At 39.4% G+C, this 17,023-nt stretch overlaps 1 protein-coding gene across 2 annotated transcripts in view; it reads right to left on the reverse strand.

Moving 5' to 3' along the window:
- Argl (Argininosuccinate lyase) overlaps nucleotides 1-17,023 on the reverse strand; it is a 350,034-nt gene that overhangs the window by 301,921 nt on the left and 31,090 nt on the right. For both annotated transcript variants that reach the window (XM_090392053.1, XM_090392054.1), the window contains exon 3: nucleotides 1,374-1,460. In XM_090392053.1, coding sequence (XP_090248179.1) covers nucleotides 1,374-1,460 — 87 coding nt within the window. The remainder of the gene's footprint in view (nucleotides 1-1,373; nucleotides 1,461-17,023) is intronic.

A 17,023-nucleotide genomic window follows, 5' to 3' on the forward strand; every position in this document is an offset into this window, starting at 1 on the left:
GCGAATTATTTTGCCCTCTTTCCACTCTCTTGAAACTCTACCAGAGCTGAGACTTAAATTAAAGACCCTAGTAAGAGGCATTACCAGTCCCCTTGCATATTCTCACAAAACCCAAACTGATAACCCATCTAATCCCACAGCTATATTTACATCAAGATTCTGCAATATCCTAAGACCCTCCACAAATTCATTCACCTCTGTTCTCGCATTACTGTCTGTCACATATGTTAAAGCAGTAACCTCACCAGGATGATATAGCCTTGCAAAGTGGTTACTCAGTAACTCAACTATTTTATCTCATCTGCCTCCTCATGACCATCATCACTCATTAAGGTTAATCTTCCATTATCATTTTTCTTCAGAAAGAAACTTGCCAAAAGAACAAAGAACTCTTTGGGATTTCCTTTGGTCTGCTTGGCTAGATTCTTCTCATAATCTGATTTTGACTTCCTTGATAGAGCCTTATACTGTTCATGTGTTTGCTGGACCACCTAGGTATACAATTCAATACTGCTTCCTCTAGATGACACTTAACTATATTCCACACACTACTAACATCCTTATCTTGCAGTGCTTTATGCAGTAGCATAGATTTAAGCTTCTTCTTCAGCTTGTCATAATCACCTGCCTTGTAGTTCCACATATATCCCTTCTTGACAAAATAATACTCCTCATGTTTTACGATCTCCAAAGTCATGACTGCATAGCCACTTTCACCAATCGGAGGCGATGCTGTCTTCTTGGTTCTGAATAGCTCTTCTGCTCCTATGACCAGGTCCAATACTCTCCCACCCCTAGTCTCCTCCATCACATGCTGCCTCAAGTAATTATCTCTGATATGTGTATAAATTCCATTTCATTCCTGCGATGTGATCTTCCTTCCTTCCAGTTTATATCTCCATAGTTGAATTCTCCCATAATAATCACTCAACCTGTACTCGTTGTACTAATTTGTTGATGCATGTCTTCCAGATCATTTGCGGAACTCCCTGGCATACTGCAATAACCAACTGTATATTTTGTCTTACTGGACTTAATCTCACACTAGAATGCTTCAAATGAACAGCCACTCTTCTGCTTATCTCTTATTCTTTTTGGCTACAATTCATCTACTACCATCAGCAGTACCCCTCCCCATCCTATCTTCTCTATCTTCCCTGAAAATAAATACTAAACCCCTTCAAATTCTATCCCTGTAACTACATAATCTGCTGTTAGCCAAGTCTCACTAATACCTATAACTTTTGGTGAGGTTGAACTAACCAATGCCAAAAACTCCTCTTTCTTGTTCCTGATACTTCTGGCATTAGTATATAGACATAATAAACAAAATATATAGTATATAAAAACTGCTAAAATGAAGATACATATACCTGTTCTAAACCAGAACCAATCTGCATAGACTCCTCCAATGATAGTAGTCCTGCTTTTTCCAAACCCTTAGCATATGCCAGACTTCCCTAAGAAACAGCAATAAGAAAATTAAGCCCATACTGCTACATGAAAATGCAATTTTTATTATGATAATTAAAAAGACATTTTTCATATATTTTATTATTATTATTATCATCATCAGTAGGATTTCACCTTCCCAGAAAATTGAGTTTTTAACTGCATCTCAAGAAAAATCAACTGCAGAACTCATATAATTATTATTATTATTATTATTATTATTATCCAGGCCTCCATGGAGTCAAAAGACTCATTGTGGGAGGTCGTTTTTAGGAAACAAAGTTTATCATACCACTCCTTGAACCCATTGACCATTCCCGCTCCAACCACTCTCTAAGGCAATGCATTACAAGGTTCAACCACCCTCCATGCAAAGACCCACTCCTCATCCTCTTGCGCATAGTCTCCTTTCATAACTTCCAGGTCATCGCTCCTTCCCCCAGTTCCACCAAGTGAAAGAACTCTCCAATGTCTACCCTGTAACTGCCTCTCAACAGTTTAAAAGACTCGATCACATCACCTCTCCTTCTTCTATCCACCAAACTCTGCAGTCCACATTTCCTCAGTCGATCCTCACCGACACAGTACTCATATTGTACAGTCCGGAAAACCATCTTTGTTATCCACAGCACTCCTGAACTTCAGCTGATCTGTCCGAGTTGGTGAGATTCATAACACTCTATCGATGCTTTGTTGACACCATCTTTGCTTTGCTACAAACATATTATTATTAATACCAGACCTCCATGGAGTTGAAAGACTTAATGTGGGAAGCAAACATTGTTACACGCAAAGTCCATCAAATCGTGCTTTAAACTCATTCAGCGTATCTGCATTCGATGTCAGGCAATGTACTTCACTCACCAGCCACTCTCCATGCAAAGAACCCTGTTCCTTATGCCCCTGATCACACCCTCCTCATACAGCTTCCAGGTATATCCCTTGTTCTACTCCCTTTTCTCATTATACAAAAAAAAAATAATTTCCACATTCACCTGGTAACAACCCTTTACAAACTTAAATGTCTCAATTATATCCCCTCTCTTCCTCCTATTTTTGAGCTATTTTTGCCATGTTGCAAAAATAACTCAAAAGTATTACTTGAGCATTTTTTTAACATTTTCTGCAGTCTAGTACCATCAGTGTAATAGGGTATGCAATCTTTCCATCCTAAACTGCATAACCTTATACTTTATCACATTACACTGCCAACCATTATCTTCTACACACACTGCCAGTCTATTTATATCATCCTCCCCAGATCTCTACATTACTACACTGTTTATTGTTTGGCCGGCCTGGTTGGCCGAGTGGTTAGCATATCCACTCTCCAGTCAAAAGGCTGCGGATTCGAATCCCGCTGTGGGCATGAATGTTTGTGACTGTCTATGAAAATAATAGTGGTGATGGTGGACAGTAGATGGCATTGGTGTATATGAGGTGGTTTGTGGTTGAAGTTGAGTGGTGGAGATGGAGAGAGTAGGTGCCCTCCCTTGATGAGTCTTAGGACTCCCTGGAGGTGTCAAATAATAATAATAATAATAATTATATTAACTATTGTCCTCTCCAGTTTGCATCATCAACAAACAGATTCAGGGCCACTAGAACCAACAGTGGTCCTAGTGTCCCTGAAGCATTAAGCATTCCACTAGTCACCCTCATTCTCCTGGATTTCACTCTGCAGACATTCCTCTATCCATGCCACCAGTTTCATATCCATTCTCATTTTCTCCAACTTACATAATAGTTTTCTGTGTAATATTCTATCATAAGAGGATGTTCGTAAATGTAAATAAAATGAAGGAGCGAGTGCTGTATGGAGATTCGCTATTAAGAGGTGTGATAGTTGAGAGTTTGATGAAATTGTACCAACCTTGTGCGAACATAAAGGACTTCAGCGAATCTATTCGAGTGCAAAAACAGAGAGTGAAAGAGATGATAGTCGTGGCAGGAACAAATGATTTGAAAGAAGACAAAATGGAAATGATAGAGGATGTGAGGGAATTACTTGAGGTAGCAAAAGAGAAGAGTGAGAGAGTTAGGATGGTGAGTATTTTTCCATGGTATGACAGTGAAGTGTTTAGAAGGATGGCCATAATTGCCAATGACTTTATGCATGGGTTATGAATGGAGAGTGGTGTGGAATTTGTGGATGTGTGGAGTGAGTTCGATGGGCAAAACGATTTATATAAGATGGACGGGTTACATTTGAATGGATTTGGTGTACTCAGGCTTGAAAAAGTGTTGATGAATGAAGTGGAAGTGGATGTACAGACTCAGGGAAACAAGATTTATTAAGGGGTGGGGGAGTAGATATGCAGACTTTAGGGAGGCAGTTGAGTGTATAAATGAGTAAAATATGCCTGAGCGAGTACGAAGGACAACAAATCAGAATGGGATAGTTAGTATAAGGCACCAAAGTAGGGATGGGACTAATGGGCTTCTGCAATTCATGTACACTAATGCCAGGAGTATTAGGAACAAGAAAGAAGAGTTTTTGGCCTCGGTTGGCACACTTCCAGGCCATAGGTTGTTGGTATTAGTGAAACATTGCTGACAAGATGATAAAGCTAGTGGAATTGAATGTGATGAGTATAGCGTGTTCAGGAGTGATAGGGAGAATAAAAAGGGGGGAGGAGTGTTATTGATGATAGCTGATGAGTGGCAGCCAACGAGTATAGAAGTTAAACTGCAGGATAGAGAAAAGAGCACATTTGAGGCTATTTGGTGTGAGATAGAGTCTAGCAGAACAAAATATACAATTGGGTGCTGCTATAGACCAGGTGATAGAATTGATGGTGGGGATAGTATGCATAGGCAAATAGAAGAAATGAGTGGAAGGAGGGTAATTATTATGGGCGATTTCAATTATGGTAACATTGACTGGAAGGAGGAGAGGGCACATGGGAGGAAGGAATTGGATTTTATGCAGTTATTAACTCATTCATTGTTAATCACGCGATATCGCGTGATATGAGTTCTCACCGTCCGGCCGATCACGTGTTATCGTGTGGACGTCGCTGTCAAGTAAAAAAAATTTGGCCACCACACGAAATTCCATCTTTCAGCTTGGCAATGAACGTGTTAAAGGAAACCATCTGCGACAGCATGTAGTGGAAAATACTAGGGGGCAGAGAGTGCTTGACCTAGTAATTGCATCTGAGAATGTGGCTGTAATAAACATGACCATGTTGCCACGAATTGGTGAGAGTGATCATAAGGTCATGACTGGGGGGGGGTGCTAAAGGAGTGGAATTTACAATTAAGACAGGGTACATGTGGAATTACCGGGCTGGTACGTATGACAAGCTTAGGAGTGTCCTTGGCTCAGCGCCATGGCATGAAAAACTACAAGGGCTGGATATTGATAGTGCATGGGAGGTGGTTAAGAAGTGTTTGCAGGAGGCAATGTTATATACCAAACATCCGAATAATAAATCAAATAGGGGTTAAATGGATGAATAACACTATTAAGCATGAGCTGCAAAAAAAAAAAAAAAAAAGAAACAATTGTGGAGGGAATTTAAGGAGAAAGGTGACCAGCAGGTGCAGGAACAGTATAAAGCTCAGGCCAGGAAAGTAACAAGGGTGGTAAGATAAGCAAAAGCGGATTACGAAAGAAAATTGGCCATGCAGGCTAAAGAGAATCCCAAACAGTTTTTTCAATATGTTGCAAGTAAAAGGAAAAATGTTCATGGCAGAATGATTTTAAAAAATGATGAGGGTAGGGAGGTAACTGAATCAGTTGATATAGTGGAATTACTGAGCGAGCACTTTGCAAGAGTATATCATCCAGGTGGTGACAACGCAGTAATTGGAGAACCAACAGCTTATACTGGAATTGTGATGAATGAAGTAGAGGTAAATAGTCTATTATAGAACCTCAATGTCAATACATCTGTAGGATTGGATGGTATACCAGCTCGTGTTGTACGTGAAGCGGCTAAAGAATTGTCAGTGCCCTTGACCATTTTGTTTAATTTGAGACTCGGATCTGGATCAGTCCCAAGGGGATGGAAAGATGGGAAAATAGTTCCGCTGCATAAAGGTGGTTCCAAGGCTGCTGTTGAAAATTACTGGCCCAACAGCATAACAGGAATCGTTATCAAGGTCTTGGAGAAAATAGTCAAGAGGAAAATACAAGATTGGATAGATGAAAATGGGATACTGTATCGGGGACAGCATGGTTTTGTGAAGGGTAGGTCATGCCTCAGTAACTTGCTCACATATTATAACCCAGTGACGGCTGAACCAGATAAGAGTAATGGGTTTACAGTGATTTTACTGGACCTTGATAAGGCCTTTGACAGGATACCACATGGAATTCTAATCAGTAAAATGCAGCATATGGGGATGAATATAGGGTTGGTTAGATGGATGGTGGGTGGTTGACGGAAATATATCATAGAGTGGTTTATTCAGGAGTTGAGTCCACAAGACGGCCTGTGACTAGTAGTGTGCCACAAGGATCTGTTCTTGGACCACTGCTGTTTAATTTGTTCATTAATGATATAGGTAAGGATCTGAGAGGTACAGTTCATTTGCTTGTGGATGATGCAAAGTTGGGTAAGGCAATAGTGAATGCAGATGATGTCAAAATTTTGCAGGATGATTTGGATAGATTGGAGGTCTGGGCTAAGGAAAATGGATGTCAATTTAATGTGGCAAAATGTAAGGTTATACATTTTGGGGTTAAGATTAGCAGCAGTTTACTACATTGGTGGAACTGTACTGCAGGAAATTGATGAGGCACGAGATTTAGGAGTGTTGGTGGATAAGGAGTTGAAGTTTAGGGGGCACATTGCAAAAGTTGGTTGATAGGCGGAGGAGGGGAGATATGAATGAGACATTCAAATTACTGAAGGGTTTCTATAAAAGTAATTCAGAAGATATTTTTGAGAATGGGCTGGTTATGGGAGGACTAAGGGACATCCATGGAAGATGGGCAAAAGTGTGGTTAGTAAGGGTGTTAGAGCTGGGTTCTTTACTTTTAGAATGGTGAATGAGTGGAATGGGCTGCCAGAGTCTGTGACAGTGAATGAGTTTAAGGCGAGGTATGATAGATACTGTATGAATGTCGCATAGTTGTGATGAACATGATTTGGGGTCTCCCTCGATGAGTCTAAAGCAGGAGTGGTTAACCTTTTATAGTTCATGCGTCAATTTTTTCATTTTTAAGTTAAGATGCACCATGCAAACTTATACCACTTTTCAGCCCTTTTAAAATATGGTAATATGGATATATTTAACAGTTATGCATAAATGATTTCTTATATATATGGTAATATAGACACTTTTAGCAGTTTTAAATAAAATTATTTCATATAAAGACAAGATAAACATTAATTATTTTATTGAGACTATTGAAATTGCTTTGCTTTTGCTAAACTTGTAGTGTTTGGAGTTAAATCAGTTACAAAAAGCATCAAACAGTTTTACAAATTTGAATCAGCCAGTCGCGACCGTAGTTTATTCTAATTCATTTTCATTGATGAAAATGCTTGTTCGCATCTGTATGTAGTTCCAAATTGACAGATATAACCCAGAGCAAATTTTCTCAGGTCTGGGAAATGTTCACATGGCAACGATCGCCAGAAATTAATTTTATCAGAAGCATCTGGGAGCGATGGAAGTTCATTAAATTTCATTTTCAATAAAGAATTGGTTCTGAAATCAATAAGTTCCATTTGCATGTTACTAGACATCGTCAAGATTTTTTGTTCAGTAAGTGAAAAGGGATTTATAAATGCAAGTATGCAGTCTTCTTCTTCAGCAAAATCGCTAAAACTACTGTTAAAGAACTCTTGCAATAATCTGAGTTTCTCAGTATATTCTGTCAAGTTGCCATTATCTTCAACAGATTCATTATGTTCTTTTAAATGTGGAAATTGACTTAAATCCCCGTTTTCTATCTGGGAAATGAACAGTTTTAATTTCATTTTGAATGCACTGATGTCATTTACTAAGCTAGGAAACTGGTAATTAGTTTACGGAATTAACAACGCATATAAAGTATTAATTAAAGGTAACTTTAATGAATAACTTCTATATTTCGGCAATGTCACATTGCCATCTTCGGGAACATAAAGATATGGTATGTGCACTCAGGAACTAACACAAAGCAAATGAGGAAGAAAGCAAGAAACTAATATTGTTCCTAAAGTCCTAATGGTGCCCTCTTGCGGGCTAATTTGGTAGTCTTGGCAGTTGGGCTGAAGTTCTCATAATGAAAGTCTCCCAAATTTGGGGCAGTTTCATGCACCCAAATTTGTTGAGATTAGGAACGTTTTTTAGAGCTGCTGAAGATTCTTTGAATAATCTTTCGTATTTAAACTTGCTGCGATGGATTATTTTTGTTTTCTTCCAACGAATTTTATGGTGGGTATCTAAGGCATGGTCTGCCAGCCCAGAGCGGCTGTACTGGTGAAACCGGATGTAGTCTTGGTGTTCTGAAATCCTGATATTTGCTGTTCTGCCTGTTTGGCCAAAGTAGGACAATTTGCAGCTGCAAGGGACCTGGTATACACCAGATAGGTCTAGGGGAAGTGGTTGGTCTTTGGTAGAGTGGATAAGGGATGCCAACTTTTTATATGGTCTGTAACAGGAAGTAAGGTCATATTTTTTGAGGATATTGGTTATTTTTTCAGAGGTGCCCTGGATGTAGGGGATGGTGATAGACTTGGTGTAATCTTTATTGTGGAGGGGGGTTGTGGTTTACAGGTTTTAGTATTTTTTGGATTTTTTTGGGGTTATAGCCATTGGCTAAGAAAGTGTTAAGGATGTGGTTTAGTTCAATAGTCAGGGCCTTGTCACCTGAGCAGATTAATTTTGCCCTGTTATATAGCGTTTTTATCACCCCATATTGTTGTGAGGGGGGTGGTGGGATTGCTGGAGAACGCGCGTTCTCCTTGCCGATGAAAACAAAACCTTACGGGCGCTAGAGGAAGAGCTTTCTAATACACTCGGCCTTGATCTATGGTCTATACTTCATGACATCTCATGCACATCGGCAAGAAAGGAATTCGAAAAAATACGTAGTCGGCACGTGAAAAAATACGAAAACCTGACAAAGACTTCTACTTCTGTACCCCAGCCACCACTCAACACTGTAGTCAACCTCTCGTCGGCAGTTTTAAAGCCTGAAGCACTCACCGCACTTTCACGTGGTCACAATTTCGCCCTAGCTCCCAAAAGGATACCTGCTGAAGAAATCACGATCCAAATAGAGCGTGGAATTCGCAACCTGCCTAACCATATCGCCAACAACGTGAGACTGGATGTAGTCGGTGTTCTCACTAAAGCCAAACCTCCAAAATCCAACTTATCCAAAAACGAATATACAGCCCTACAAGAACTGAAAAACAACAAAAAAAATAGTAATCACCAAAGCTGATAAGGGAAGCGCCACTGTGGTACTCAATCAAAAAGACTACAAAGGTAAGCTAAATTCTTTAGTACGAGACCGTACTACTTACCTCCCCATTGAATATAATCCGACCAGCTCTCAGATTAGAACTATCCACAGACTCCTTAAGAAAGTCACTTCTTGGCCTGTGGAAGTCACCAACAAACTTAAACCTTATAACTCTAGACCCCCCCCGATTATATGGACTCCCAAAAATACATAAACAAAATGTGCCATTGCGTCCCACAGTGGATGGCATTGATTCCCCCACATATAAATTAGCCAAACATTTAGCCAAAACGCTCACACACTACACTGGCAACACACCATCACACATAAAAAACTCGGCCCACTTTAAAGCCAGTATAGAAAACCTTACACTCCAACACACTGACATAATGGTCAGTTTTGATGTCTCCTCCCTATTCACTAATGTCCCACTCAAAGAAACCCTTGAGCTCATCCAAGCCAAGTTTCCTCCCGATATCTCAGCCCTATTTCAGTTCACAATGAACTCAGGCTATTTCGTTTGGCAAGGAAAGTTCTACAAACAGATGGAGGGGACAGCCATGGGTTCACCACTTTCCCCACCCTTGGCCAATTTCTTTATGGAGACATTTGAAGAGAAAGCCTTAAACACCGCCCCACAAAAACCCACTATTTGGCTTCGTTATGTGGATGATGTGTTTGCTATTTGGCCACATGGCTCAGACACACTCCACTCCTTCCTAACACACTTAAACAACCAACATCCCAGAGTCCAGTTCACCTTAGAAAAAGAGGAAAACAACACCCTCCCCTTCCTAGACACTTTAATCACCCGCCAGCTAGATGGATCTTTGGTTTTCTCTGTTTACAGAAAACCCACCCACACTGGCAGATACATTCACCAGCAATCCCCCCCCCTCACAACAATATGGGGTGATAAAAACACTATATAACAGGGCAAAATTAATCTGCTCAGATGACAAGGCCCTAACTATTGAACTAAACCACATCCTCAACACTTTCTTAGCCAATGGCTATAACCCCAAAAAAATCCAAAAAATACTAAAACCTGTAAACCACAACCCCCCTCCACAATAAAGATTACACCAAGTCTATCACCATCCCCTACATCCAGGGTACCTCTGAAAAAATAACCAATATCCTCAAAAAATATGACCTTACTTCCTGTTACAGACCATATAAAAAGTTGGCATCCCTTATCCACTCTACCAAAGACCAACCACTTCCCCTAGACCTACCTGGTGTATACCAGGTCCCTTGCAGCTGCAAATTGTCCTACTTTGGCCAAACAGGCAGAACAACAAATATCAGGATTTCAGAACACCAAGACTACATCCGGTTTCACCAGTACAGCCGCTCTGGGCTGGCAGACCATGCCTTAGATACCCACCATAAAATTCGTTGGAAGAAAACAAAAATAATCCATCGCAGCAAGTTTAAATACGAAAGATTATTCAAAGAATCTTCAGCAGCTCTAAAAAACGTTCCTAACCTCAACAAATTTGGGTGCATGAAACTGCCCCAAATTTGGGAGACTTTCATTATGAGAACTTCAGCCCAACTGCCAAGACTACCAAATTAGCCCGCAAGAGGGCACCATTAGGACTTTAGGAACAATATTAGTTTCTTGCTTTCTTCCTCATTTGCTTTGTGTTAGTTCCTGAGTGCACATACCATATCTTTATGTTCCCGAAGATGGCAATGTGACACTGCCGAAATATAGAAGTTATTCATTAAAGTTACCTTTAATTAATACTTTATATGCGTTGTTAATTCCGTAAACTAATTACCAGTTATGTCTAACCAACGTATAAGTCTTACTACTAGAAGCTAGGAAACAATTTGTTCTTGTCCTGCAGTTTCAAATTTAGATCATTGAGGTGGCTGGTAAATGCTAAAAATGCTAAATCAAATAGCCATTTCTCATCACACAACAGGGCTTTTGCCTCATGCAGCTCATCCTTCTCTTCCAGAAAATTACAAACACTTTCTTTCAGCTTCCAAAATCTACTGAGAACTTGTCCTTTAGAAAGCCAGCGCACCTCACAATGAAGGATGAGTTCACCATATTCCATATCTAGCAGTTCACAATATTCTCTGAATTCTCTTCTGTTTAATCCTTTTTAATTTTATTCACACACTTTACAACTAGTATCATAACATGCTTCAAATTTAGAGTTTTCCCACATAGAGATTCTTCGTGTATAATACAGTGATACTTTAGTAGAGAACGACCTAAAAACCTTTCAAGTAAAGTTAAAGTCCCAGAAACTCTACCTACCATTGACGGTGCTCCATCAGTGCAAACACTGATGAGCTTACTAGAATCTAGTTGTTGATTTTCTAGACATGACTTTACTTTGTCAAATATCTCTTGACCCTCTTGTTTTTCCATAAAGTGACTCAAGACCGATAAGTTCTTCAAAGATGTTAAAATTACCATCAATTCCTCTTATAAAAATGCTTAATTGGGCTACATCACATATGTCAGCGGATTCGTCCAAGGCTAAAGAAAAGAAAGAACAAGCATGAACATGGACTTTCAATTGCTCATTAACATCATGGGAAAGTTCTTCGATGTGTCTTGTAATTGTTTGCTTGGACAGAGCAATTTGGTTTACTTTTCTTTCAACATTCTTGTCACCATGACATTTTGCAAATTTTTCGAGACAGGGCTTAACAACTTCCTCTCCATCAGAGAAAGGCTTGTGTTTTTTTTAGCCAACAAAAAGGAAATTTCATAAGACACCTCCAGCATTGCCACACTTTCACAACTTCGTTTCACAAATATATTTTGTCTCTTTTTTTTTATTTCTTCCTTTTTCTTAACCACGTATTCTTTTCGCAACTCAGACCCAGGAGCTAACTTCAGTTTTTCTTCTAATTCAGCTTGATGTTTTCAATAGTGTCTGTTAAGATCACGTCTTCTATTATCTGAGAGAGTGCTTTCACAAACAATGCACAACGGATATCCTGAAGGACCCGCAATAAATAAGAACTCATTTCCCCACAGTTCATTAAACTGGCGCTTGGTATCACCTGCTTTTCTTCTGCTCATTTTCTTTTGCAAAGTAATGGGTAATTGACTGTAAAAAAAAAAAAAAATTATCATAAAAAGTAAAGCTTATTATTAAATTATTTATTTAAATTATTAAATTATTTAATAATAATTTAAATAATTTATTTAAATTATTTTATCTTTTTTAACATTATGAACATTCAAAAACAGTTCTACAAGTTTAAGATAAGATTCCTGTTTTCATGAAGGCCAAATACAGTTCTATAAGTTTAAAAATCAAACACACATATTTTTTTTTTTTTCATAGACAGTTTTCATCTCTCTTTCGTAATATATTATGTCCAATGAAATACGAGATCGCGTCCTGCCATAAAACAGTCGATAAGCTGGCAATCACATACACACACAACCCAAACATCCTCATTACGAAAGCTTTGCTGATGATCAGTAAAATTTTAGGAATAAACCTACTATACGTAAATAAAAAGGAAAGATATTGCATAAAAAAAAAACATAAAAACACACACGTACAAATACACTGAATAATTGCAGGTTTCAGTAATCAGCAAATTAGTTGAACGGGAAAGAACTTGACATACACGTTCAAAATGAAAAAAATTATTTTTAAATTTACAGAACTATATTATGCCTTCATGAAAGCAGAAATCTTATCTTAAACTTAAAGAACTGTTAATAAAAACATAAGTTCAAAAACATGGGATTGTTCAGTCACATCGAATCAGAAGTTCATCGAACGTTATGACACGAGAGTCAGCTGTAAACTGATTGAATAACTGGTGACGCATGTCAGCATTTGCTGGTGCCTGTTGCTTCAAGATCAAACAAGTATAATAAATGCACACTCTAGAATTCAGTGGTAGGTTAATTGTGTGTTTATATATATATATATATATATATATAAATTGTATAGAAAATTTTTTTAAATTTTTCTCTGGGGTTCAGTGCACCACTTCTAATCATGCGATGCGCCACTTTTGGCACATGCGCCATAGGTTGGCCACCCCTGGTCTAAAGACTCCCTGGAGTTGCCTGTAATAATAATAATAATGCCATTGCAAATTCCAGCAGCACTTCTACCAACTCATATATGCCTTCTGAATAAGTGAATAAACTAATGCAGGACCTACAGTTCACAAAGTAGTACTGCCTACTATAGAATATCATATTTCCTATCCATCATGCTTAACATATTCCTTTCTACCATCAACAAACTTTGCCAATACCTAGATACTAATTTGCTACTTCTGTCTTGGAGTTTCCTGTTGTGTAATGAAACTATCTTACCTCTTTCTAACCTCCAATCCCTCCCAGAGTTTCCACTCTGGGAAGGTTTGGAGCCAACATGACATCCAGTCTCAGTGCTGTATTCACATTGGTATTTCTCAATATGCTGAATGCCTTTTGCTGATGTACCTCAATCGGTCTATCTCACCAGCAACTACAGTATCCTTACATGGATAATACTTCAGAACTCTTATCCCTTCAGAACTCTTTCTTCTGCCTCTGTCATTTTCATTTCATCAGCACAGATAACAGTTATCCTTCCATAATAATTAATTATCTTATTCACCACATTGCAAACTCTAAGATTTCCTTTGGCCTGTTAGCTAATTTTCTCTCATAATCTGAATTAGCCCTCCATACCATGCTAGTCACCCTTCTTGCCTATGCTTTGAACTGTCCATGAACATGTTGATCACTGATCACCTTTTTATTTATATTTCTTCCCCATCATAACATCAGCGTATGGAAAATGGTAAGGAGTTGTTATTCCACAGGTCCTAGTTTATGATGCTACTCACTCAATTATCTTCTACTTGGTTTATCATCCAGTGCCTAGGTATGCAGTCTGATATTGCTTCACTCAAACAACTCCTGACCATTTTCCATACACTATTGACATTATGATTTGTCAATAGTGTATGGAATGGATTGGTAACAGACTGGAATTAGACACTTCCAGTCTGTTACCACCCTTATGCAATGGCACTATCTTACCTTCCTTCCATTCCCTGGGCACCTTTGCCAAAGCCAGACTTTCATTGAAAAGCCACGTTAAAGGTACTGTCAATTCCCTAGCACATTCTCTCAAAACTCGTGGTGAAATACCATCCAGTCCCACAGCTTTACTGACATCCAGAGTACTCAGTATCTGAAACACACTCTCCTCCTGTACCTCCAGACCTCGTACCAGTCCTATCCCTCTAGCATTAAAACTGACTCCTCTAGGATGAAATACTCCAATAAAGTGTTCATTGAACAATTCCACTATGTCCTCTGCATCAGTCACTCTATTCCCATTTTTATCCCACAATATCATTCTTCCACAGTCATTTCTCCTCCTACTGGCCACATAGCTAAAAAATTCCCTAGGATTTTCTTTGGATCTTAGGGCCAATCTCCTTTCATATTCCAGTTTCGCTTTCCTTACCACACTAGTCACTCTTCTGGCCTGTGTCTTATATTCCTCATGCATCTCTTCACCTATCTCCTTATATCTCTTCCATAGCCTCTTTTTCGCATGCAATTCCTGTTTAATATTGTTTGTCATCCACTTTACTCCAAATTGCGTCCTCTTCTTCACTCGTGGTATACAACTTACCATTGCTGATAACAAATATTCTTTCACAATTTCCCACGCACTGGTGATATCCCGGCCTTCCAATTCCTCCCTCCATGAAACTTCCCGAAGTTGACGTCTAAGACTATTATAATCACCTGCCTTATAATTCCACATAAGTTCCCGTCTCTTTGATACTCCTGCATGTCTATTCATTTTCCAAGTCAACACCATATGGTCACTCTCTCCAACTGGTGGGAGAGACGTCAACTCAGTTATTATCAACTCTTCTGATGCTATAACCAAATCCAAAACTCTTGAACCTCTTATTCCCTCTGTTAAATGTTGCCTAAGACATTTGTCCTTCAAGAATTCTAGAAATTCCATTCTCTTATTGCTACATGCATCTTCCTTTCCCCCAATCTATACTGATGTAGTTAAAATCTCCCATAACAATCATTCTTCTTTCACTTGCCACACTCAACTGTCTCAACATTTCCTGGTCACCACCCTCTGTGCTCCTTGGTCTGTAGCAACACCCCACCAAATATCCTGTCTTGCCCACCTCCACCTCACACCGTATGCTTTCAAAGTCATTAGTGTCACAGCTTTCCAAAGCCTCCACTCTTAGACGACATAGATCATCACTTGTCATAAGCAATACTCCACCACCAGGCTTTCCCTTCCTATCCTGCCAAAAAATGCTGTACCCAGCAACTTCTATTTCTGTTATTATATCCTATTCTGTCAACCATGTCTCTGTGATCCCAATAATCTTTGGCCAGGCTGATGCTATCAGTGCCACCACTTCCTCTCCTTTATTTCAGATACTCCTGACATTAGTATAAAGCATAAAAATGCCATGGTTTCTATACCGAGCATTATCCCCTCTAGACTCCACTGGGCTCAGCATTACCTGATGTCGTCCCCCTTCTCCCAAGTACCCATTCTCACAAGAGGCCACCCTCTGCTACCATCCACACTGGGACACACTGACTCTTTAAAGAACAGCAATCTCTCCAGATGCCTACGCCCTTCCTCATTCAAATACAAGTGGTCTCTCACATACAATGTCTCTCTGCTGTCAAACGCACTCCAAGTATCCACATATTCGAATCCTCTCTTCTGACACATTCTCACTATTATGCCATTCAATATCACTGCTCTTCTATCAGCTCGAGATTATCGTACCTAGGCAACACACACACACACACACACACACACACACACACACACACACACACACACACTATCTTTCCTCTCTGTGTCTTCTTTCGTACAGCCTCAAGCAAGAATCTCATATCTCTCGCTGCCCTATTTACACCACCATTCAAGTCATTTGTTCCCACAATCATCTCATCCACCCTTTCACCTCTCTTGATTTCCTTAGCCACACTTTCTATGGTTCCTCCTGGCAAACACTCCTCATGCATCCTATCTTAAACACCATGGATCATTGTGTCCCTATACATTACACCTCTTACCACCGTATTCTCGATTGCTCATATGCATCCCTCACTCTCTCTCTCGTAACAGTTTCTCTCTGTGCTCCCCTACTTACCTGCCTTCCTGACATCACTCTATCTCTAGTCCCTGTGCTCCCTTGCATTCCTCTCATTCCCTCTCCTCCACTTATCCTATTCTCACCTCTTCTATCATTCATACAACTCTCTCATTTCCTCTCTTCTACTGTTTCCATTCTGTCCTCTTCTATCACTCCCATAACTCCCTCTCATTCCCTCTCTTATACTGTTCCTATTCTCTCTTCTTCTACCCTTCCCATAACTCTCTCTCAATCCCTCTCCTCTACTATTGTTAATATTCTCATTCCCATAACTCTCTCTCACTACTCCGCTGATTTGTTTTGCATTAGTCTCTTCCATTCGCTTAACTTCATCTTTCCCACTTCTCATCTCATTCCCTAGACATTCCACCTACTCTTTCAGCTCATCTATCTCTATCTGTAAGTCAGCCACTCTTGTTTGCCATTCATCCTCCCAATTGAGACTACTGTATCTCCTAAAACTTCAGAATCATTCAATCTTTCCATACTCCCCACTCTTATTATTTCATTCATACTTCTCTCGCCTTCTATCATACATCATCTTTCTACGTGGAGAACCTCCCGTCTCTGACTCAACGAGGTCAGTTATGGTAATTTCTAAATCACCAAGTTCCTCCCATTGCCTGCATTTTGCACATATATGTTTTCCCTCTTCTTTCACATATACAATCGCCGGGACGCATACATTCTGCAAGTCCCGCATGCTACAAAATCCTGTATGATATTGCGCAAAATGGAGTCCTTAAATGGGGGGGGGGGGAGAGGAACTTGGCGATATGCCATTTGTAATTGTAACTGTCGCTGCCACCATTATTTATAATAGTGTCGGTAATTAGTGTCAAAAAATAAACGCTAAATAAGTATCAGGGAGTATAACTATAAGAAAAAGTACAAACAATTTTAAACAGAACATTTAATTACACTAGATATAAATAAATAAAATGAAATAACTAAATAATGAAAACTTATCCTCTGTCTTGTCTTCCACCGTTA

Source organism: Typopeltis vanoorti, chromosome 4 (genome assembly GCF_054136105.1).
Source record: "Typopeltis vanoorti isolate ZY-2024b chromosome 4, IOZ_Tvanoo_1.0, whole genome shotgun sequence".
NCBI lineage: Eukaryota > Metazoa > Arthropoda > Arachnida > Uropygi > Thelyphonidae > Typopeltis > Typopeltis vanoorti.